The sequence below is a fragment of the Chrysemys picta genome, chromosome 1, assembly GCF_011386835.1.
Source record: "Chrysemys picta bellii isolate R12L10 chromosome 1, ASM1138683v2, whole genome shotgun sequence".
NCBI classification, from domain to species: Eukaryota; Metazoa; Chordata; order Testudines; family Emydidae; genus Chrysemys; species Chrysemys picta.
Genome location: NC_088791.1, coordinates 124,065,791 through 124,090,312, shown reverse-complemented (window position 1 = coordinate 124,090,312; position 24,522 = coordinate 124,065,791). Strand labels below are relative to the sequence as shown.

General features: G+C 41.6%; 2 protein-coding genes across 9 annotated transcripts in view; both read left to right on the top strand.

Moving 5' to 3' along the window:
* SCUBE1 (signal peptide, CUB domain and EGF like domain containing 1) overlaps positions 1-2,218 on the top strand; it is a 307,537-nt gene extending 305,319 nt beyond the window's left edge. For all 8 annotated transcript variants that reach the window (XM_005296703.4, XM_008165966.4, XM_042848272.2 and 5 more), the window contains one exon: positions 1,427-2,218. In XM_005296703.4, the coding sequence (XP_005296760.2) occupies positions 1,427-1,579 (153 nt within the window). In that variant the 3' untranslated portion in view covers positions 1,580-2,218. The remainder of the gene's footprint in view (positions 1-1,426) is intronic.
* Positions 2,219-16,757: 14,539 nt separating this feature from the next.
* TTLL12 (tubulin tyrosine ligase like 12) overlaps positions 16,758-24,522 on the top strand; it is a 54,119-nt gene continuing 46,354 nt past the window's right edge. The window contains exon 1 of the mRNA XM_005296700.4: positions 16,758-17,015. Within this exon, the coding sequence (XP_005296757.2) occupies positions 16,896-17,015 (120 nt within the window). The 5' untranslated portion in view covers positions 16,758-16,895. The remainder of the gene's footprint in view (positions 17,016-24,522) is intronic.

The window sequence follows — 24,522 nt, the reverse complement described above, 5'->3', positions numbered from 1 at the left end:
CTTCTCCATCTTTCCTGATTACCCAAACTGGGTGGGGTGTCAGTCAATAGTCACATTTCCCCTTATCTCCAGCGGCTGATCACCGACCTGCATGTTCCAACATGTGCTATAGCATGTTCTGACCACAGCACCCTCTTGCAGTATTGTACAGTACAGCAGCCACTCAGCCTCAGTTTCCCAGCTGCTCCATCCAGCCCCCAACTCCTTCTAAGTTAGCTTTCCAGCTAGGTCTCTTACAGGTCTACCCTCCCAGGGCACTCAAAATTACAGCAAATATGAAGCAACATAAACTCTTCCCGTTTCTCTGGGAGATCTGCTAGGCACCAGTCTTCCCCAGTGCCTGGCCCTAGCTAGCTGCCTCTCCCATAGTGAAAGCGCTACATCGGCTCTCTGTGTCTGGTTCTTCCAACTGAGCAGCGCTCTTATTTTTAAGCCCCTCCCTGAAAGCTTGTCTCCTGCTCCAGGTGTCTCTGTTTGGGCTGATTGGGCCTTTGGTACCCGTTAACCTCTTCCTGCCTTGTGGGAGGTTTGTGTGCCCAATTAGTTCTGCATGAGGGTAATAATATAGGGCCCATTGTACTCCAGTGTAAGTGCATTGCTATTACTCCTCATTTACGCTTGTGTTCGGGCCCCCATCCAATGCCTGTTGAAGTCCCTGGGGATATTTCTATTGACTTCAATGCGTGTTGGATCATATCCCGAGCAAGATCAAAATTGACTTAGAAATTACAAAATATAGAGTGGGTCAGGAACTGCTTTAAATCACGCCATGTCTCTGGTGGCCAGCGTTCACTGTTGTATGCCTAGAAGAGATGGTGAATTAATGAGTTCAGTCCTGTTCCTACCGAAGACATCACAAAATAACCACCTACCACAACTGGCATTTTGGAGGCCCAGTCCTCCAAGGATTTGGTCAGTGAGATTTGAGGTCCCTCAGGCCCTGTCTCGCTTTAGTTACATGTGTAAGGTTTGACATATGCCTAAGTACTGTGGTGAATCGGGGTATTAGCATCTTACAGGATGAGGTACTTAGAGAACTCCGTGCTTGAATGGGATGTGGAGACCAAACTGCCCTCTTACACAGAGACAGAAGGCCCTTGTGGAAAGGGGTTGAACACTGGAAGATCAGTGTGAGGTAGTTTGCAATACTGTTGCCCATATTGTACACATTTTGTGATTAACAAGATGCTTGAATGCATCAACCTGGCCCCTACCATAAGCACTAATTACACGTGTTAAAATGGAGAAGTTAGTAAACTGCCTATGGTATAATATGCAACAAGCAACATGGACTTGAGCATGCTTAACCTGCTTTGCCTAATGGTAACTTTTGCCAAAGAAAATCATAGTGAACATTGATTTTAAAAATTGTGCAAAAACTAACACAATCACAATATGTGTCTAATATATACTTTGTCTCTCCTAGGACAAGAAATTGATCAAAGCTCTCTTTGATGTATTGGCACATCCTCAAAACTATTTCAAGTACACAGCACAAGAGTCAAAGGAGATGTTCCCACGATCATTTATAAAGCTACTGCGATCAAAAGTTTCCAGATTTCTACGACCATACAAATAGCTTCCTAGTGATATTCAATTTGGGGTTATTTTGCATTCCTGTCAAATATTGTATTTTACTCCACAGTAGAAACATTTGCTAATTGGAAGGCTATTTTTTTGCAGTCTTTATTTTCAATTATATATTGAAGAATAAGTATAATGTTTTATAATTGTTAAAAGCCAATATTCTGAATGGGATTTTTACTTCAAAGAAGATACTTGTGGATCCTTGAGTGCATCCAATTGAAGATCCAAATTTGTGTCTGCACTAGTGTGTCTTCATGTTTCATTTGAAAATGTTTGTTTTAAAAAATATATTTTCTAAGCCTTTTTATTTTCTAGCAAAAATAGTTTTCTTCTAAGCAAAGAAGAAACCTATTCAAACTGGTTAAACAAACTACCTGTTTTGTGATAGAAAGGAGTATGTAGCATAAATACTATTTGGATTTTGAATTGCACTTGAACTTTATATTTGAAATTTTAGAAGAAAACAAAAAAAATCTAAATTTTGTTATTTCCCATTTGTGGTTTTGTGGTGACTTTGTTCTAGTATAAACCAAAAAAAGGAAGAAAAAAAAAAGAAAAAAAAGGAAATGGATGTATAATTTTGTTTTATGGATTATACAAGATTGAATCCCATGCCCTCTCTGTTTTATCTGCCCTATTATAGCCTTCTTCAAAGGTCTACCACTATCTGTCCTGCTGCGGATACAGTCATGGAATTTTGTATGCCATTGGGTCTCTTTGAAGACTTTTACAATAGGGTGGATGAGAAACAAAGAAAAAAAAGTAGTAGTCCGTTTTTCTTTTCCTTATTAGAGCATCTAATTAAGTACAATATATAAATATATAAATATATACTTCTATTTGTGGGTACATTAGTAATATTATCTTTAGTTACTGTAAATATTACTCAGGCTTAAATCTCTACTCCCACGCACAGTATTTACTCGTATCTATTTGTGACTTCACTTAGATGATTAAATAACTTCTCCGAGTGATTGTAACTTCTGTTTATCCCAAACTGAAGTATCTTTGAATTTTATGATACAAGAAAAGAATAACTTTCACTTAGACAGTCTTGTCAAGCATAAATTATTCGGTGGAAGGATGAGAGATTTTAGTTAATGTAAAATTCATTATTTTGCTAACTACTTTACAATATCTCATTCAGCAAATAGTCCTATTCTTCCTCCTTATTCAGGTACTCCTTATGTCAAAATCAATGGGAGTTACTCCTGAGAAAGGGGCAATGAATAGGACTTCAGGAGAGATTAACTTTTACATTAGATTTGTCATCACCAAATCATTACAGAAATATACCGCTTGTATAAGCCAAATTTCTAAAGGGGAAAAAACAGAAATAATTTTTGCAATCCATTTTAAATATTTTTAAATTAATTAAATATACACTAGTAGCCTGATCCTGCATTCCTTGGGCACCCAAAACTCCCACTTACTTCAGTAGCAGATTCACACCTAAAACATCCATTAGCTTCACAGGAACATAAGAAATTTCCATGGTAGGTCAGATTAGCGGCCATCTTCTGGCAGCAGCAAGTACTAGATGCATACGAAGAAGGTGCAAGAATCCTGTAATCCCCATCAGTTTACTGACATAACAGTGGATTTCAATGAGAGATTGTATATTTTTGTTAGCACCACAGCCACTTCATTTTTCAGTTCCTTCAGAACTCTTGGATGTGTACCGCCTGGGGATTTGTTTAATCTTCTAGGGAAGTTCACCACCTTTCCCTTCGTCCCTCCTCTTTATTATCTAAGGAGAATAGGTGTCACCCCAACATCTCTTGTGGTGAAGACTGTGGCAAATAAATCATTTAACTTTGCTTCTCTGCTGCTCCCTTATCTCTCTGATAATCCAAGAGACCTACGAATTCTCTCAAAGACTTTGTGCTTCTGATATATACTTTAGAGATGTTTTACACTAATTTATATGCATATGTTTTTATGTCTGGCTAATCGCTCTTCAAACTCCCATTTGGCTTTCTTAATTTCCCATTTACGTTTTACAGGCAATAGTTTCCGTTCCTTTCTCCTGGCTACAGTTGAGCTGGATTGCCATTTCCGGAAAGATACCTGTTTGGTTTGAATCCCTTTTTTTAATCTGGCCATTTAGCCTTCTGGGGGAGAGGGAAGTTGCCTTTTTTCCTGTTTGTTCTGTTATAGTGTGCTGAAATGTCACCAGGCTGATTTTAAGTTCTTCATTTTTGATTGAAGGGCCTTTTTGAGTTGCTTCCTCTTTTTTAAGGAAAATTCTCCTTTCAGAATTGAATGTCCTTGTGCTCGCTTTTATAAGATCTCTTCCTCAAGGATGATAAACTTAGGCTGGGTCTACACTACCCGCCTGAATCGGCGGGTAGAAATCGACCTCTCAGGGATCGATTTATCGCGTTCCGTCGGGACGCGACAATCGATCCCCGAATCGACGCTCTTACTCCACCAGCGGAGGTGGGAGTAAGCACCGTCGACGGGAAGCCGCGGAGGTCGATTTTGCCGCCGTCCTCACAGCGGGGTAAGTCGGCTGCGATACGTCGAATTCAGCTACGCTATTCACGTAGCTGAATTTGCGTATCTTAAATCAACCGCCCCCGTAGTGTAGATGTAGCCTTAATTTTTTAACTGATCACTATTGCCTAGTAGGAGTCCAAGGATGGGTGTCCCGAGGGATGTATGATCAGTGCTCGTCCTAGTGCGTTTGTAGAATGGAAAAAACATTTGCTAAATGTAGGGAGGCAGGGGCTAGTAGAAATGCTAATAATTATACATAGTTTGTACAATAAAGTGCAGTGGATAATATGAGAATCTATATAGATCACAAATATGCATGTATAAATCTGAAAGCTCAAAGACAACTACAAAGAAACATAGTATTTCAGAGTGATGTGAACATTGCAAAGGTGTCCCAGAGGTTATCCAAAATGGTTGAACTGGTCATGATTACCGCAATGCAATTTAAAGATATTGGAAAACTGACTGAAATTCTCAGAAGAAGACATATAATTTAAAGAAATGAAATAACACCATGATTTCCTGAAGGCTGCACATTGTTCTCTGAACTTTCAAACTGCATTTCTCAGTCTAAGGAAATAAGTCTGGGTCTAATGCTGAGCAGTACTGAATGTCTCATGCAGACTATGCGGCACCTAAAACTCCCATTCAGCAACTCGCAGGATTGGTCCCAACATCACTGTAAAATATTACTGGCCTGCAGAGCAAATGATCTTTTTTGCAACACAGCGCAAGGTAATTTCCCTTGCAGGTCAGGAATCCCTTTGTAGTGCAGTAACATTTTTAGGGCTTTCAATTACACTGGTATGAAGCCAGGACAAGGGCGTGTCTACACTAGGGAGTTGCCCTGATCACGGCCATTGGCGGCCAGCCAACAGTATAGCTGCACTAGTGGAAACCACTAGCGGAAGCAAGCTAAACTATGATTTGCACTGCTGCAGTTTACCCCAGCTTAAAATGGCTATGCTACACTGGTGCTTATTGTAGTTTAACTTGTCTACAGTATAGGTTTGTACTGATGCACCTACTCTGGTGTCTGGCCATTAACTGCTGCAATCCCCAGTATAGACCAGGCCTAACTCTGAGGATGCCCTCCGTTCAGGGCCGGCTCCAGGCACCAGCCTAGCAAGCAGGTGCGTGGGGCAGCCGATGAAGAGAGAGGTGGCACGTCCGGCCGTTCGGTGGCGGGGCCGTCACTCCCTCTTGGAGCGAAGGACCTGCTACCGAATTGCCACCGTAGAATGAAGTGGCGGTAGAGCTGCCGCCGCTTGCAATCGCAACTTTTTTTTTTTTTTTTCCTCTGCTTGGGGCAGCAAAAACGCTAGAGCTGGCCCTGCCTCCATTACATGGATGCAACACTTATTGATTTGTTCCCATGTAATAACGGTAGAATTTGCATCATTGATTGTGCTGCAATCAAGAGAACAATTTGGCCATTACAAGTATATAGCTGACATACTGAATGTTTCTTATACTGTATATGTAGAAAATCATATATTTTATGTGATGTTTGCGTTTCTCCTTAGAAATGTGACAGGCAGATGTGCAAATTTCTAATGAAAAAAGTTAGCGTCAAGTGGTAGATAATATTTTCTAAGCAGATTTGGGATTCTTGTTGTTAATGCAAGCTGGTTTTCATAAAAACACATATAATATTTCACTTATATGATAAAAGTAAAAATTGCTATTAAAAATCCCCATCCAAAAGTATGGTATGAATTTCAGAGCTGTGTGAGGGCTTTGAAAAACCAGGTTGGTGACTTATATTGGCAGAAACTGTCATTCATCAAATAGAATATAGTGCCACATTAATGTGAGTTGCGCTTCTTATTTGTGAATGTTTGTATTTTAATTGACAGCAGTCACAGAATGATATGGCAGTTTGTCAGAACATGTCACCATTCAGTAACAGCAGCAGAGCAAGAAATGTCTTGTTTTGTAGGTGGAGATAAGCTATCAAAATTCTGAGACTTAAAGCACATGGGAGAAATGGGGGCATTAATGATGCTTCCCTCTTCATGAGAGAGGCACCTTCATAATACCAAAAAATAAGAGATTCAAAATTGCAAATTGCAGGTGTGAAAAAAATGGTAGGTCTTACCTAAATAGAGAATATTACGTCTAAATCTAGTGCGACAAATGGTCTCCCATTTATGGCTTCACGTGTTACTACAGGGCAATTGAAAAATGTATTAATTTGTGATGACCTAATTCCATATCTATAAATGACCTTTTTTTTTTGTTCAATTTGAAAATGTTCTTATGTTTAAAAGCTGAACACCGGTAGCACTTATTTTTTTAAATCTCTCCTCCTACCCTAAATTCTGCACTTATTGTTTTAGAGGGATGGTAATGAATCATCCCCAATTATTCTTCATCTCCTACAAAAACGACAGACTGAGTATACTTTCTGTGATCTTGTAGACTGCAATAATTAGAAGTTGCTGGATAATAATGCCAAAATCATCATATTTACTAATTGTTAATAACTGTTATGGGGTAGGCATGTGGGTTTCATTTGAGCATAGCCAGAAACAGGGCACTAAATTCAATGGGCCAGATCCTCAGCTGAGTATTGCCTTCAATGGAGTTACAACAATTTAAACCAGCTGAGAAGCTAACTCAGTAAGACTGAATTTTTAACTTTTGATATATTCCTTCATCCTACCATCTTTCCCTACTTTCCCTCTCTCTGTCGTACACAAGTTGCTTGTACACAAACGATCTCCCTTTCTAAAACACTTTTTCTCTTTTTTCCTTATCTTTTTGTTTTGTTTTGTTTTGCCCCAGAGAGTAAAGTCAAAGCACTCTATGGTATAATTATTGGAGATGAGGCCAAACCACGAGAACACCCGCAAACTTTGTGGAAGCGTTAAATCTGAAGCTGGCTCTGTAATTTGCCACTCGTTCCAAACCCTCTAACAGGTCTGAAGCAAAGCCCTGTATTTGAACTTCCCAATCTTTAGGAAGTTTTGAATCCAGATCTGGATATTATGCCTGCTGCATATGTCCAGTAATTCTGTTTCTATAGGAATGATTGTGCTATCAGAAGGTGATGTACTTTTATTTATTAACTCTGTCATATATCTTCTCTAGACATGGAAAATCATGACATACAAAGTCTATACTCCATGGGCTGACAGACTGTACATCCAAAAGGCTGTTAGTGAGTCCTTAACAACTGAAGTGGGTTGGTAGAAAGAATTGAGGAGCTTTATGTGAAAAGCATCCTGTTCTTACACTGAATCTTAGAAAGAGGGAGAGCCATATGCTGCATCCATGAAAATCTTCAGTAATTGAGTTCATTTATACCAGCTGCCACAGTAAATGCTATTCTTCCCTCATTGGTGAGAGAATTGTTGGAAAATAGGTCTATCTGCCAAACCTTGAAATTTAAACAGGATCAAAGCTATTTCTATGAGTGACGAAAGAATGTTCTGCAAATCTTTGAATGTAATATATCGAATGATACAATACTGAAGAAAGGAACTATAAAAAGGCACTGGCCCTGATTCTTCTCTCACACCAATTTTACACCACAGTAACTTCACTGATTTAGTGAATTTACTCCTGTTTTACACTGGCTTAAGCGAGAGGAGAATTGGGCCCAGCATTTTCAGAGAGTCTGCAGTTTGATTTATTAGATGGCTTCTAATAAGCACGGTTGATTTTTTCAGTCCTATGTCATACAAGTAGGACTAAAAAGAAAAGATTTTGATGCCATGTGAGCAAATTATCCAAAATTAAAATTCCAAACTAGAAAGGCTCCCTTGTTAATTTACCCAACATATTTGAATTTATTATTTCAACCATTTTTTATAAATAAACCAGGATTAACTATTGTGGATAGCTACCTTCAAAATAATCTTTAAGAGTGAAAGCAGCATTGTGATTCATAGTCTACTAGAACTGCTACATCAACTGGTCTTTGACTTTACTGATGTCTGGATTCTGACTAACTTTTAATGCTCTTTAAAAAAAAATCTGGGATGAAATCCTGACCCCATTGAAGTCGATGGCAAAGTTCCCATTGACTTCAGTGGAGCTAAAGAGCCGGACCTACAGATATAATTACACATATTAGTGTGATGGTTTCATCTAACTGCTGTTTTCACCGTTTAAACTATCATTTGATGGGAATGTCAGTAACTGGGAAAGTTCTATAGAATCTCAGCACATTGAGACTTTTGATAATTATTTAGCTAGTTTTTTAGGATGAGAGAATGTTGTGAGCACTTGAAAAAAAAAAAAGAAAGATTTTTGTCTTCCACTAGAATTGTTTTTGGAAGAAGGGAAATTACTGTAAAATAATGTGACCTTATTCCTCAATTTTGGGCTTGGATGCAAAAGAAATCTCTCTCTCTCTTTCTCTCTCATATCACATTTTCCATTTGAACAGAAATGTACAGGAAGATTAACTCTTTAAGGCAAAGAATTGTCATCTAAGTATCTGAATATATACAATTCCAGTTAACTATTTCATTTATTTATTCTGTTTCTACAATTAGTTATTAATCTTTAAAATTAATGTGTAATATACAACAATCAAAATGTACAGTGGTACCTTTAGATGTAATAATTTAAACCATCTGTATTCAGAAAGCTGAGATAACAAGTTTAAATACATACGAACTTTTGCAATTGGGTTTTAACTTTTGCTTATGTATGGCACTGATTCTACTTTTACAGACAATAACTATGAGTACTATTCTATGGCATTTTAGGAATATTCAGTGCACTGTATTTTAAATGACTGTAGTAAAGGAGTAACTTTAATTTAACATTTGCATTGTTTTCATTTAGTGACTGTAGCTTTATACTTCCACAGCATACCCAGAAATGTGTACTCCAAGAAATACAGCTGAATTACTCATCACAAAATAATCTTCCACATTCAGGAAAACAACAAACAGCTCTGTTTAACAAATTTTTATTTTAATGAATGAGAAACATCTTGTCTTTTTTAGGGTTTTTTTTATTGTTTTTCTTTTTAACATTTTTTTACTTAAAATTATTTTGTAAATATGTTTTTTCTGCATTTTATATCTTGGAAATACTGCTAATTTGCATTGACAGCAGTAGTTACTGAAATGTGAGGATTAAAAAGTTACATTAGGGCCTGAGTTGCATTTAGTCAGTTGCAAGATTCATTTATACAGTTAGTCCTATTATTCACGCAATCTCCCTGGGATCATAACAAAGGTCTTCTGGGGCAATATAGCCTGCTAGTTGTGGTAGCAGTGACTATCAATTACCATTCTGAAGTGCTTACTATTTTCGTAACATAAAGAAAATGTATGTTAAAGTTAGCGTTAGCTCTTATTAATGGGAAAAAATAAAATCCAGAAACAAATAGGGGATTCAAAACATTATGCCCAATATAGTACAGAGATCAGGAAAAGTACAATATATCTGTGTGACTTGGTTGCCGTGGAAGTGGTAAAACTACGCATTGGTCCTGACCTGGGAGTCCTTAATCAGGCAAAACTGCCACTAAGGTCAGTGAGAGTTTTCCTGATTAAAGTCAACTATATCCTTTATATGTTAAACAGGAACTTCTGTTAGGCTAGACCTGGGGGGGAAATTACTGGTAATGTAATACTGTTTTATGTACTGTTTTGCTGTTTATAGATCACTGGGCATGAGTGATGATTTGAACTAAATCCTTGTAGATGCTGCTGGTGAGGCTAAGGTTTATTACCTATGTAAATTATGTACAAACAGCTATTTCCATATGAATTGTACTATGTTAGTTAGAGCAAAAATAGTGAATAACTGTACAAAGTTTGATACTTAGAAAATAAAATACAGTGGTCTGAGCTTTACCGACATTTTAACAAAACTGCCAGATTCAGTAGTAGAAAATGTTGTTGTAAATGTATCTTATCTGACTCTACATTTCCCTTTGCCTCTGTATATCAATAGCTTTGTTTTCTATGTCAAAGCTCAAAATGAAGCATGTAATAAAACTTTTGCTAGAATCACTTTCAAATAAACAGAAATGGAATACATGCTCTCTACTCCTCTCATCCTTGTGCCTGGGCAAACTGTGCAGACGGAGGCATAGTGCAGAGAACAATCAGATGAGAAAACTTTTTTTTTTAATAATGTCATTTTTATATCTTTGGCTAATCTGCACTGGTGGACAATGAGGAGCTTCTTGATACCCAGATAGCAGGCAGAGTTCATTAATGTTGAGCACAACAGACTTGTTTCTTACAGATATCCTGCAAGTGGTGATCTGGTAGTCACAGGTGTCCCCTCCATGTTTTCTCCATGGTAAAAAAGCCCCAGAGATGCCACATTTACTCTCTTCATATTTGGGTCTTGGTTACTTTAGAAGATGTGGGGGAGTGTGTAGCAGTCATGGCCAGGGGAGAGCCACGGACATCACCCCCTCCAATAACCTTAGAATTTCCTTGCATAAAGTAATTCTGACGTTATCAGGTTTACATCACATGGATTCCGACACCATATTTTCAGACTCCCCTCAGCGGATGAGTTGGCCCAGACACAGGCAGAGTGTCGATGAGCATGGCTCCTTAGGGATGGAGTGCAGGGAGTAGCATGGAGGTGCCGGCCCTCTGTGGAATCCACCCCAGATCTTAGGAGGCCTGTGACTTTCAGACACACCTGCTGCCTGTTCCACAGAGCAGTGAGTGAGCGGAAGGGGAATCCCACTGCTGCCCTGACATGATGATTTGGAAGAAAGGCCAAAAGTCAAAACCCAGAGTTCCCCAGCCCCTCCAAACTTTATTCCAGAGGAAAACATGATTTTGCCCAATGTCTTTTCCATAGAACATTCTTACATAATGAAACAATGGTCTTGTTGTTGATTTTGATATGTCACATGTATAATCATTATGCAGCTTCAACCTAATGAACCAACACAAATTGCCCATCAATGGATAGCCCAGATGGTAAACTGAAAAGGAAATAGGAAAACAGAGCATCTGTAGTAACATCAACAGCTCATTTAAAGATGTTGTAAAAGGTGTAAACTGTCATCAGATATATGTAGTATATTATTCTAGACTGAAAGAACGGATGTTAAGTCAATTGAGAGATTATTATTATGAAGAGGCATCAGCTTTGTCACTTAGTAGCTGCTTGCAGACAGATTAATACCGTTGCTGGAGGTTGTGGGGTTTTTTTGTTTGTTTTTGTTTGGGTTTTTTTTAACACTATAATAGTTTATCTCTTGTAGAACAGACTCATGATAGTGGACATACTACCCTGTTTCCCCGAAAATAAGACGTCCTCCGAAAATAAGGCCTACTTACAGTTTTGCCTCTCGTTGTAATATAAGGCATCCCCCCGATAATAAGACCTCCCCGATAATAAGGCAAAAAAATGTGTACCGTATTCTTCTTCATTGAAAAATAAGACATCCCCTGAAAATAAGACCTAGCGCATCTTTGGGAGCAAAAATTAATATAAGACACTGTCTTATTTTCGGGGAAACAGGGTAGGATGATGAATGAATGGTTTTCTGCTGATAGATAAATGCCAACCAGTTTATTTTGACAACAGGAATAATTTATCATGTGACAAAATTCTGCTCCATTGATTTTACTTCAGTTGTACCAAATTATGAATGGTATAGATATTATGAGCATGACTGATAGATATTGGTGCTGCAAATTTATTATGGGTAATTTGCCTAGGCTTGTTGTAATTTATTCCTTACTGTGAGAAAGAATTGGCCCCAAAATAAATTAGTCTTTGAAAAAACAAAATAACATTTTTAATGCAAGACTTGCAAGTTTATATTTTTCTCAACTTTTAGGGCTTGTCTTCACATGCAGTACTACAGTGGTGCACATGCAGCACAGTGCTGTGCTGTGGTAGCGCTTTAGAAAAGACACTACGCCGAAAGGAAAACTTCTCCCGTCAGCATGGTTAATCCACCTCCCCAAGAAGGGTACCTTGCCCAGACCTGAAAAAGAGCACTATGTGGCTCAAAACCTTCTCTCTCTCACCAAAAGCAGATGGTCCAATAAAATATATTACCTCACCCACCTTGTCTCTTTAATATCCTGGGACAAAGGGGGCTACAAACTGCACTGCATACAACTTGGGCAAGATACTTAGTCTCGCTGTGCCTTAGTTCCCCATCTGTAAAATGGGATTAATTCTACTTCTTTTCTCCGACCATTTATATTGTCTAGACTGTAAATTCTTCAGGACAGGGACTGTTTCTTACTGTGTGTAGGTGCAGCATGCAGCACAATGGGGCCCCAGTCTCAGTGGTGCCTCTAAATGCTACAGTGACGCAGGTAATAATAATAGGATGTATATGATCCACAGTGTTTGGAATTGGACCCAAACTTTCCCAAAGTTCAAGGAAGTTTGGATCAGCATTTGGATTCAGGTCCATCTCTACTTTTATTTTTAGATAATGGTCAGTCAGCCAGCAATCTGACAGGGTACCCTCAGGTATAATTGCAATACAGTGGGCATCTAGATTTGAGCCTAACATCTAGGCAGGTAGACTGAAGAACAAGTTGGGTTTAGGCCCAAAATAGGTACCGTGGAAGGGCTGCATGTTATCACTGACTCTCATCAACTGTGATATTGAAGAAATTTGAAGAGCCACTGATGGAAACCTACAGGAGGGTGTATCCACTGTTGGATGAAAAATTAGTTATCTCTGCTTTGCAGATGATATTGATCTAATTGGATCATCATAAGAAGTGCCAAAATTGCTAGAAAGAGTAGCAGTGGAAGCAGAAAAGTTAAGTCTAAAGATATCACACAAAAAGACAAAAACAATGGTAACATCTAAGTTGATTGAAAATGTGAAGCTATTTCTACCAAAATCGGAGAAAGCATTGGAGCACATTGAGCACGTCAAATAGCTAGGTACTATGACTACAAGGGACCCTTAACATCACTTAGAGATTCGACGTACAATTGGACTTGCAACTGCTGCTCTAGCGACACTCGGTCTGGTGGTGCAAAGTCATTACCATGCAGTGTAAAATGAAATTGCTTGTCTTCAGCATCTTGCTACATACACGCAAGACATGGATGCTAAGGAAACAGGATATTCAGAGGCTTTCTGCAATCAAACTGGAGTGCTACAGGTAATTGCTGCACGTTATCTATACCTCACACATAACTAGCCATGAGGAAATCACCTGGATTTACAGCATATAACTGGAGAGATACTGGATATCATCAAGATGATCAAAGAAAACTTGAGTTTGCAGGACACGTGAGTGGATGAGCCGAGGAAGACTGCCAAAGCAAATTCTACATGTATTGGTGCCAGGTGCCAGGGGCGGGAGAGCCTGCAGTGAGTGTGGTTTGACAATGCAGCTGACTGGACAGGATGTGATATGCCATGCTTCTCAAGGTTGTACGAAGACAACAAAACGTGGAGGAAAATTGCTAGCCAAAGATTCTCTTGTGTTGTGTTTACTGTTCATTGTGATATAACTCAGTGATGCTGTGCACTATGAGAGAGTATATCTATGTATGTATTGAGTCGATGGCAAAGACAGAAAAGACAAACAGCTCATCAGAAAAACTTCACAACCACAATGCAGTATCTAGGCAGGAAATGTCACCATGATACTTTGTCATTAGTCCTTCATATTTTAATCACAGCATCCATATTTTTTCAACCCACAATATGTAGCAAAAGAATTTATGATGAAGTGAGAACAGTGCACCAGGACACAAAACCAAGGAGCAATCAAAGCTGGAAATACGAATACTTAGTCATCGCATACTGTTTAAATCTGTAGCTGTTTTTAGCCATGGCCTTCATAATAAAGCCTTCATGGCGGTAGGCTGAGGGAAACAACCAGAGGATATGGCAAAGTTGACCTAACCCCTTTTGATTAAGAGTGTTTGCCCATCATTTTCATTCAGCTGTCCAATCTGAGGGATGTGTTGGATCCTCAACTGCAGCTGGATGATTGTAGAGCAGCAGCATCCAGGAATTTTTTTTTTTTTTTTTTAACCATCTGCACCTGGGCAAAAGATTGCTACTGTTTCTTTCAGATATGGACCTTGCTACTATGAGCCATGCCTTTACTACCATTACTGCAGTGTGCTCTACATAGGGCTGCACCGTAAATCAATCCAGAGATGTACAACAGAGCAGTAAGTAGATGCCCGCCTACTAAGCAGGTCTTCTGTGTGAGCAGCACATGACATCTGTAGCCCATCATCTGCACTGGCTGCCTATTGGTTTCTGGGCTGAGTTTATGGTGTTAGCTTAGATCTATAAAACCCTTCAAGCTTATGAGACCACCTCTCTCCCTGTGCCATAGAGCTCCAGAGTTGCCATCAGCAGAGGTGCTCAAGCTGGATCCCCCTTCATTTGAGAGGAGGCTTGGTGGTACCGCATACCCTGTGAGCTCTGAAACAAACTCCTCCACCTGATCTAAAAATGACGGCCTTTCAGAGCATGCTGCAAGGTGCATCTATTTGTGAGGGTGGGGTTTAATGAGGGGTTACATCAATGTGGGGGTAGAGGAGTTTGTTGTATTAAGTTCTGTAGGGGATTCAGTGCTGTTGGCTATCAAGAGTAAGCTGCTATTTAAGTTTATTTTTGGTTTTGTAACTGGTGCTGGGGGTACGTTGAGCTTTTGGACATACTGCCTTTTTTATTATGGTATGTAGGTAGGTAGGTACAGGGCCAGATCCACATAGTTGCCAGGCCTTGCGATTTTATCATGCAGCTCACAATACTTTATGGGGTTGCCATGAGGGCTTGCATCAAACTTGGGAATTTTCCCTTACTCTCTATGGCTGCTATCTCCCATTGTTTTCTATAAGACTAACTATGAGACAGAGGAATGTAGAGAGGATGGGTGGGGGAGGCCTGAGGGAGTGCCAGGGAATATGGGGGGATGTTGGGGCTAGAGACTGACAGGGACACTGGGGAATGTGCGGAGAGCAGGAAGGATAATGTAAAGAGCAGGGGGGGCAGGAATGTGGGGCAGATGGATGTAGGTGGTGGACTTGTGACAAGAGAAAGGATGACCATGGAGGGAGAACGTTAGGGGTCATTGAGACTGTGTGGAAAAGTGAGAGACAAGATAATGATAGGGAAGGGGGATGGAGAAGGACACATGGAAGCTCCCCTTCCCAGGGATTAGGAGAGGGTAGGTAGAGTCCCCTCCAACCATCCATCTGAGAGGCCTGTATTTTACATGTATATTAAATGTTGACTCTCGAACCGGAAATGTTTGTGTACGCTTGGGGGGGGGGGGGAATTTACCCGTAATGGCTCAAAAAACAGAAGGCAAAGACAAAAACTACCAATATTTTTTTACAAAATCATGATTTTAAAGCAAATTCATGATGATTTATGATTTTTACTGCTCAGTGTTGGCAATCCTGGCTCCCTCCCCTCTTGTATATTGACCTGCTGGAGCTGGCATAGGTGCTTACTCAATCTGTGGAAAATCCACAGTGAGAGGACATTGCAGCTGTACAAGGCGTCCACAACTCCTGGAGAGCTCCCAGGCAGCAAGAAGAGCCTAAAAAAGTGGACAGCTCTGGCCTGAGAAGAGTCTTAACTACAGCCGCCAAGGGTTGCATGGACTCATGACCTGATTGCAGCTTTATAACCCACTTCTCACTTTAGGTCAATTCCATCCACAAAGTGTACGGTGCCTCGAGCAAAACTGAATTAAGCAGCTCCATCCCATATTACATCAGAACATGTACGGATTTAGCAGGAATTATTTCAACTAACAAACTGAAAACTTTGGGAATTTGCTTCCCTGCAAAAAGTGCCACTAAAAGCACATAATTTGCCTATCACATTGGTAGACAGACACATACATAAAGGAGATGTGAAGATTAAAAAAAAAATCACATTATGTATTTCCACAAGCATTTGCTTTGTACCATTGGTGATGTCTCTTTGGTTTCTCTCTGGTTGGACAATGAAAATAGATTACTCAGTTTCACTTTGGTTAGTTAGGCTCCAGTCTTACACTGACTTCCAGATGGAACTGATTGCAGGATTTTGGGGGCCCTTTCTGGAAAACTTATTAAAAACAATAATTTGAAAAGGGAAGGGTAGGGACGGTTTTGTGGCCTGCAGCATGCAGGGGGTCAGACCAGATGATCATAATGGTCCCTTCTGACCTTAGAGTCTATGAGTCTATGAGAAAAAGTTGCTCTAGTGTGATCAAGGTGTGTGGCTGGCACCATATGGACTATGGAGAAGTGTCTAAAAACAATGCAAGAGGCTGTAGTGAAGTTGAAATGAATGTATTTTATGTTAAACATGGCCACAGTGGCATATCTGCCCTGAACCAACAGCCTGGCCCCAAACCCACCAGATCTTTGGACATTCAGATCTATATACCTATTTCACAAGGAGCTCTGCTGTCTTTGTAATGAGCCAAACCAAACCACCTTCCAAAAACACACACAAACCCCACGCAGGTGTGGCTGAAATCTGGAGGTGATTTTTGCCGCTTGAATATTTGCTAGCCAGCTAAAGGGCTATCGCAGCAGTCGGGTGTATTCCTGCTCTTCCTTCACCCGCACACACCTCATGGTGCTGCGCTCACTGCTCTGTGGCCTGCAGTGGCCCTAGGGCCGCGCTGCACGGAGGTGCGTGGGGAGGAAAACACGCAGCACCGCACGCAACCACGGTGCAAACAACCCTGCAGCGGTGGAGCCCGGCCGGCGGGAGCTCTGTGATTTCCAGCCCCCGCGAGCAGCACAGGAAGCCCTTTCCCTTTAAAGCGAGTCCCCGCCCAGCATGCTTTGGTGTCGTGCTACCGGACTCTCTCACAGAGAGACGCCCCAGAGGCGGCAGCGGCAACATGGAGGGGGAGAGCCCCGAGGAGTACAAGGCGTTCGCGGCCCTGCATGGAGCGGCGCTGAGCGCCTCGGGGGTGCCCCCGCTGTACTGGGAGCGCCTGCGGCACAAGCTGGAGAACGAGGTGGGTGGGCGTCTTGCAGCGCGGGGCCGGGCCTTGGTGGGTTTCCCGGGAACGCATAGCACGCGCCAGAGCTGCCGAGCCAAGAGGCGCTGCCTGCTGCCCTCTCCTGCACATGCTCCCTGAGGCTGGTACTTTAATGCCAGTGGTTCGTTAAAAGATCTCCTGGCTGGAAGGGCTTGTCTCCCAGGTTTGTTTCCCAGTGAGCCTCTTTAACGTCTCCCCGCCTTGTTTTGGCTGGTTTGACTCTTAACTCTCGCTTGTTCAGGCTGGCTTGGAAACGAAATTTGGCTCCTTTGGGTGCTTTAAAGTTAATTAAAGTGGTGGGTGGGTGGTCTTAAATCCTAGGGGAGAAACAGGAAGTGTGTGGAGAGCAGTAACTGGGGGATGCTTTTCTCTGGATTCTTTCTACAAGTGCATTAAAAATGATGATGATATTTAGCATGATACCCAGACCTACGGACTGTGATCTTTAAAATGCTTAACAAATCCTAATTAAACCTCTCTAGCATGTGAAATGCAGCTGAAGTTTATTCTTCCTTCATCAGTATAGTTTGGCTTTTAGTGGGCAGGGGAGGGCAGTGACAAAGGAAAAACTCCGAAAGTATTAAACTGCACAGGAAATGCTCCTTGAGCCCATAGCCAAATAGTATTTTTTATATTTATATTATTAGTTTATATTGCAGTAGTGCGTAGAGGCCCCAGTAAGGATTGTGGCCCCAGTGTGTTAGGTGCTGTACAAACATGCAAATGTCCTTGGAAAGCTTAAAATATAGACCTGTACAGAGGAGATTCCCCTACAGCTTTGTAAAAGTATGAGTGGATGTATTGCTCCATAGCATGTGAGAGAGTGGAATTTTTTGTCAGCTCTGTTAATAAATCTAAAGTATTAAGGTAGAACTAGGAGAGAAGTATTACTGGAAATAGATCCGTTACATCAGGTAATCATTAATAGATGGCTTTAGGGGGGTTGGAAGCTGACGGGTGGTACTATGCAATAAGTCAGATTTAAAGAACGTTGGGGAGAGGGCCTCGCTCTATCATGTAGCCCCCAGCACGTGGAACTAAAGGGGACGTTAAGAAAACCGTGAGCGGTTGTATCTAAATATTGGTGTTTTTGGTGCCTTAATGTATCCTATTTTGGCTTGGCTTTTTAAAACAAACAAAACCCCCCTCTTTATCCACCCATTTGACCTCCAGATTTGCCCACTTGGCTTTCTGGTTAAGAACAGCTCTATTGACTGCAAGTGCCATCGTTTGAATTGGCTCCTGCTCTGGAGATTAGAGTACCGAACACTCTATCCATATCCACTGTGGGAACATGTTGTACTGCCACTGGACCAGTGGATTTTCCCCCTTCATGTTGTCTTATTACAGACTGGTAGTAGCCACTTCAAAGTTACAACAGGGAACTAGCTTCAATTTTATGCTTAACTTGACTTTTTAAGACAAACTGGGAGGGGTGGGAGATCCACCTTCTCTTCATTTACACAATTTCCTCCAAAATAATTTAGTGCCTGATAGCTCATCTGCACATCTTATCCATGGGTACTACATTCCTATGAAGTTCAAAAAATACAAAGAAAAAAGAGGTTCTAAATTGATGAAATTTAAATAATTTCGTATTGATGACTTTCTTAAAACGTCACTTTTTTGTTTTATTTTTATCATGTGTCCAAAATGATTTGGCCTAAAAACTCAAAATTCTGTCCCAGTCCTGAAAAGACTTGCACATGAGTTACTTCATACACACATGAGTTACTTCATACACACATGCTTAGGAGTCCTGTTTGCAAGTTTTGTTTTGTTGGCCTTGCTGGGGAGAAATTGATTTACATGTTTTAGGGGGAATTAGTGGGGGAAATTTGTAATCCTGTTATAGGCAACACTGCTGCTGTTAAGGTTGCCAGACATTTCTCGTTATAAGACCCTGTTTCAAATTGTTTATGACTTCGCCAAACTTTAAACATTTGGGCTGAAATTTTCCATGCTGGTGTCTGCCTCATACTGAACTTTGTGGAAGATTTTAGTCAAAACTGTTCATCTGTTTCAAAGGGGGTGAGGGGGGATATATACACCTACATATTCTCTCTCTCACACACACACACACAATTTGCCCATGTTAACCAAAAAAGGGTGACTTTTTTCCATGATTGGAGCATGATCTGGAGCAGGGACTTGACATGGGTGTAGGCCTTCATGACTGGGATGTGCCTGTAGAAAATCTGCCCCAAAATCGCATTTCACCTATACTCATTAGTCGCTTGTAAGAATTTAACATCTAAATCTCTAAATATTCTGTCTCCACTCAGCCCACTTGAGCATCTCATATCGCCTAGAGCAGACTTGCATTTGCATGTGCCATCTGAGCATGCTCCCTCCAGCCCAGGGCTACAGGGCTGAAGCTGGAATTTCCCTGTAGCGGCTGCTCTGGTCTGAGGTGGGGCTGGATCCCAGAACTGAGTGAGTCTGTCCTGTGCTCTCAAGGACCCCCTTACAGGGACCCAGGCAGCATGGAGGAGGAAGCTGTCTGTCTGATTCTAATGCAGAGGGGACAAAAGCCACACCAGAGGAGTGAAAGGAGTAGATTGAGACAAGGAGTCTGAGTCTGGAGGAGGGGTGAGAAACTGTGCCCGGGAGTTAGAGAGAGAGACTGAGACTAGCTTGGCAAGGAGGCTGGGAGCTGGGCAGAGAGGCTGGGAGTTGTGGCCGGGAGGGCAAGTGGAAGAGGGTAGGCTAGGGGTGGGAGTGCTTGAGGGAAAGAGCACTTGGCGGGGAGGGGCAGTTTTTGGCCTTATTGAATTCCGGGAGGCAACACTGAGATTGGATAAGGGAGACCAGGACTGACTGGACAAGCTAGGAACCAGTGGGAGGAACAGGGGTCGGACAGGGGAGGAGAGGTGACTAGATGCAGTGGAAGGGGAGACTGGGATTGGCTGGACAAGGAGAATGGGATGGGGAGGGTCAGGAGAGAGAGAGATCGGATGCAGGACTGGGAAGAGGAACTAGGACTACAGGGCTAGGAGATTGGGACTGAGACAAGGAGCCAGGGGTGGGAAACAGAAAGAACTGGGACAAGGACAAAGGGGACAGAGCAGAAGGTCAAGCAGGTGTGTCAGTCAACTAGAAAATGCTCCCCTGGAATGGAACCCAAATATCTGTGAACCCCCTGCCGGGAAAGTGTCTCATCTCCCCCCAGTGCTGGTCCACTCAGAGATTGACAACCTGCTCTTGCTATAAGTTACTCCATTAGCCTAAGGGACAGATGTCAGTACAGTGTATCTAATGGTTTCAACCCTGCTGATGCCCATGTAAGTGTCAATATGATGCCACTTGATGGAATTTCATTTTTTCCCCCAATTTGCCTTTTTAAAAACCTAGGAAATAAAACGCACAAAACTATGATAAAAGAACATTATTAAGGGTGCAAAGTCAAGCACTTAAAAGTTAGGAAATTCTAGAATTAGGACCTGTGCAACCTTAGTTTGTTCATCTTGAACATATGGATTATGATTAAGGCTACAATTTAGTCACGGGGATTGCGGAAGTCACGGAATCCGTGACTTCCAGCAACCTCAGTGACTTAAGTCTGCGGTGGTTGGGAGCGGCAGGGTCCCCTGCCGCCCACAGGGGCAGGGAGCTGCGTGGTACCCCCACCGCCTCTGGCGACTCCTGGAGCTCCAAGCCCCACAGGCGATGGGGTGTCCCGCAGCTCGGGGGTGGTGGGGGAACCTCCCTGAACTTGGAGGCAGCAGGGGGGAACCTACCCCACATTCGCAGCTGCTGCAGGCCCCCAGAGCTGCAGGTGGCAGGGGTACCCTGCAGCCCCTAGCTCCTGCAGGCAGCTCCTAGTCCCTGCAAAACAGCCTGCTTCAGGTGGTGTGGGGACCCACAGATCCCCATTTTGTCATGGGTATTTTTAGTAAAAGTCACTGACAGGTCACAGCTTCTCTTTTGCCCGTGACCTCTCTGTGACTTTTACTAAAAATATTCGTCACAAAATCTTAGCCTTAATTATGATTGTCTTTATATGATCACATTCTCTCTCTCACCCCCTCCACCCTCCCAGACCCCTGCCTCATTCAGTACACAGTCCTGAGGGGGAAAATAGTATGTGCTCATGTAATTAAAGGCTGTATCCTAATACATGTGCACAATGGAACTGAATTAAGTTTGCAAAGGCAGCCTTAATTCTGGCATCTCCTAACTTTTGAGTGCTTGACTTTGCAGCCTTAATAATATTCTTTTATCATAGTCACTCCCTATCGCAAACTGTTCCTCTACAAAAGTGTGTGTGTGTGTGAGAGAGAGAGAGAGAGTGTGGAAAAAATAATAAAAATAGCTTGCACCAAGATAGGAAGGCCGGGGAATGAGTTAAGTAGGAGTTTATTAGGGGAAGGATATAAACAGGAGCAGTAAAAAACTGGTGAAGAGGCTCTGAATGCTAAGTGGTTGCCTTGTCATGCTCCATGTCAGGAAGCTAGGAGGAACTCATAAACTGTCAGACTGTTCTGTTAAAATCAAAAAGCCACAGTCTGTTTTTGTTTAGTTTTTTTGCTAAAGAATGTCTGGTCCTGACTCCTTGTCTATTAGGACAGGGTAGAGAAATGCTTTGTGCAGAGAGCTGCCGTATGGTAGCAGGATGCTGTACTTGTTTCTCTGTTCCTTTTGCTCATGGTTGTGGTCCAGGTCACTCTGTTCGTGTGTATACAGAGCAATGTTCAACATTTTTAATAAATGTATACATAGAAATTGGTCTGCTGCTGATACCAGGCTCTACTGCTGAAGATGCTAATGCTCCCATAGAACTAGAGTAAAGGGTAATCTGAGGGAGGGCTAGAAAGTCAGAAGGAATTGTGGTGAGGAGGCAGTAGACTGGGACAGACATGTAGGGAAAAGAGTGACACTGAGCTATGTTTCCTTAGAGAGGCAGAAGAAATGGCAGGCATGGCAAGGGCGGGGTGAAAGGGATTGTGGGGTCTTCATGGGGCAGAAGTTAAAGCAAACCTGTTCCAGTCCAGTGAGTCCTAGAGTGGAAGAGGGGAAAGTCCCCTGTGGTTGGTTGGGTGGAAGGAACCTTTTCTCTATGTTAACTTAAGCAAGGCCTAAAATTTTCTAGCAATATAGAATTTTGAGTGTTTTAATGTAGATAAGTTTCCCTCTCCCTGTCGGTACCTCTACAACTTGCCCAAATAGAGCTCTTTCGCAACACAACCCTCAAACACATGTTCACACCGCACACATTCCTACCTTTGCTGGATGTGCCGAAACATGCAGGAGCTCTGTTTCAATGGTCGTCATAAGATGTGTTTGGAGTAGGTTTCCTCTCCTGTGAGTCATATGTGTCATTTGGACTTATGTTATTGGTTTTCTCATTTAAAAAAAAAAAAAAGGCAATCTCCCAAACAAAACCCAACAACTTTTAAAAAGTTTAGAAGTGTTCCCGTGGGCTCTGCCAACGGCCAAAAACCATGTCGTGCTTAATTACAAAAATTCTACACTTCAAAATGTTGTTCCCTGAAAAGGTAAGAATGTCTCTTGGAAATAAACCATTTTCCCATCCCCACGAGGGAGTCTGTCAGTTCCCTACTGCCATACAACATTTAATCCTTTCCCCTCCTAAAATTTACCTCTTGTATACATCTTGTAACAAATTACTAGGACATCATAAAATCCCATTTCCAATATATTGTAATGCACAATATTTTTGTACTGCAAAAAAGTTACATATCTAGCTGTTGCACAATATAGTTCAGTACCGACTTGCATGACTTACGTAAGCCTATGAACCCCAACAGAGCAATCCAATTATATTTATAATCATTTTGCTACCACATGCTAACCCTATGAAGAAGTCCTGTGTGTTCTATAGCAAGCTGAACTTCAGTTCTGTGGTAAGGCCCCTAGATTTTTGGGGCATTCATTTGTGGCAGACAGACTCTTTTGCAATAGTTTCATTTCAGCTAGAAATTGAGGCTATGATGAAGCAGGAAAAAGAACAATACAGCCAATTCTAACAGCCTTTGTCATTGAGATATTATTGAATGTATTGTACAGTGCTTCTGCACTTTCAGTATGCTGAAGACTTCTGCGTTGGTTGGCAGCACAACTGCATTATGGAAATTGTCAGGGATGCTGGAAGCTCTGGCAGCTGGATAGAGGACAGTTAGGGGGCATGCTTACATGAGGAAGTAGGTTGGAATTGTGGGATAAGCATGTTAACTAGATGTTTCTGCCAAGGTAATATTCAGTTAAATGCTTAAAAGTGTCATCTTTAGTTTTCCAAGGTTAAAAACCCAATTGTGGTGAATGCAGATTACCTTGAAAATATGAATGAGGTGTAAACCAGTCGAGTGTGGCTTTCCTCACTTGGGAGCAATTCACACATCTCAGCCTTGAACATGGCTCTATCTTCACAAATATGGAGACTACAATGGGTCATACTGAAAGGTGAATAGTCAGGCTGGAGGGAAGTTACTAATGGAGTTCCTCCGGGTTCCATCTTGGGGCCAATCTTATCTAACATCTTTATTAACGATGGTGCAAAAAGTGGGATTGTGGTAATAAATTTACAAAGGACATAAAGTTGGAAGGTATTGCCAAAATGGAGGAGGACTGGAATATCATACAAAAGCATTTGGATGACCTTGAAAACCGGAGTAATAGAAATTGAATGAAATCTAAGAGTGCAAAGTCACGTATGTAGGGACTACCAACAAGATTTTTTGCTATAAACTGGGTACTTCTTAGTTGGAAGCAACAGTAGAGGAGAAAGACTTGGGCATATTGGTTGATCACAGGATGACTATGAGCCACCAATGTGATGTGGCCTTGAAAAAGGTTAATACGGTCCTAGGATGCTTCAAGCGAGGTATTTCCAGTAGAGACAGGGGAGTGCTGGCTCTATTATATAAGGCACTAGTTAGACTTCATCTGGAATACTGTGTTCAGCTCTGGTCTCCTATGTTTAAGAAAGATGAATCCAAACTGAACAGGTGCAAGAGAAGGGCTAATAAGATGGTCAGAGGAATTGAGAACCTATCTTATGAGAGGAGACTTAAGAAGCTTGTTTTTTTAGCCTAACTAAACAAAGATTGAGGGGAGATACGAGTGTTCTGTATAAATACATCAGAGAGAGAAACACTTGGGAGTGAGAGGAGTTATTTAAGTTAAGGGCTAATGTTGGCACAAGAACAAATGGATATAAACTGGCCATCAACAAGTTTAGGCTTGAAATCGGATGATGGTTTCTAACCATCCGAGGAGTGAAGTTCTGGAAAAGCCTTCCAAGGAGAGTAGTCGAGGCAATAAACCCTATGTGGTTTGAGGGCTGAGCTTGATAAGTTTATGGAGGGGAGGATGGTACGATGAGATTGCTTACAATAGAATTTGGCCCATCTGCGATTGTTAATAGCAAATATGTCCGTTGGCCAGAGAGGGGACACTAGATGGGAAGGGCTCTGAGTTACTGCAGTGAATTCTTTCCCAGGTGTCTGGGTGGGGATTTGCT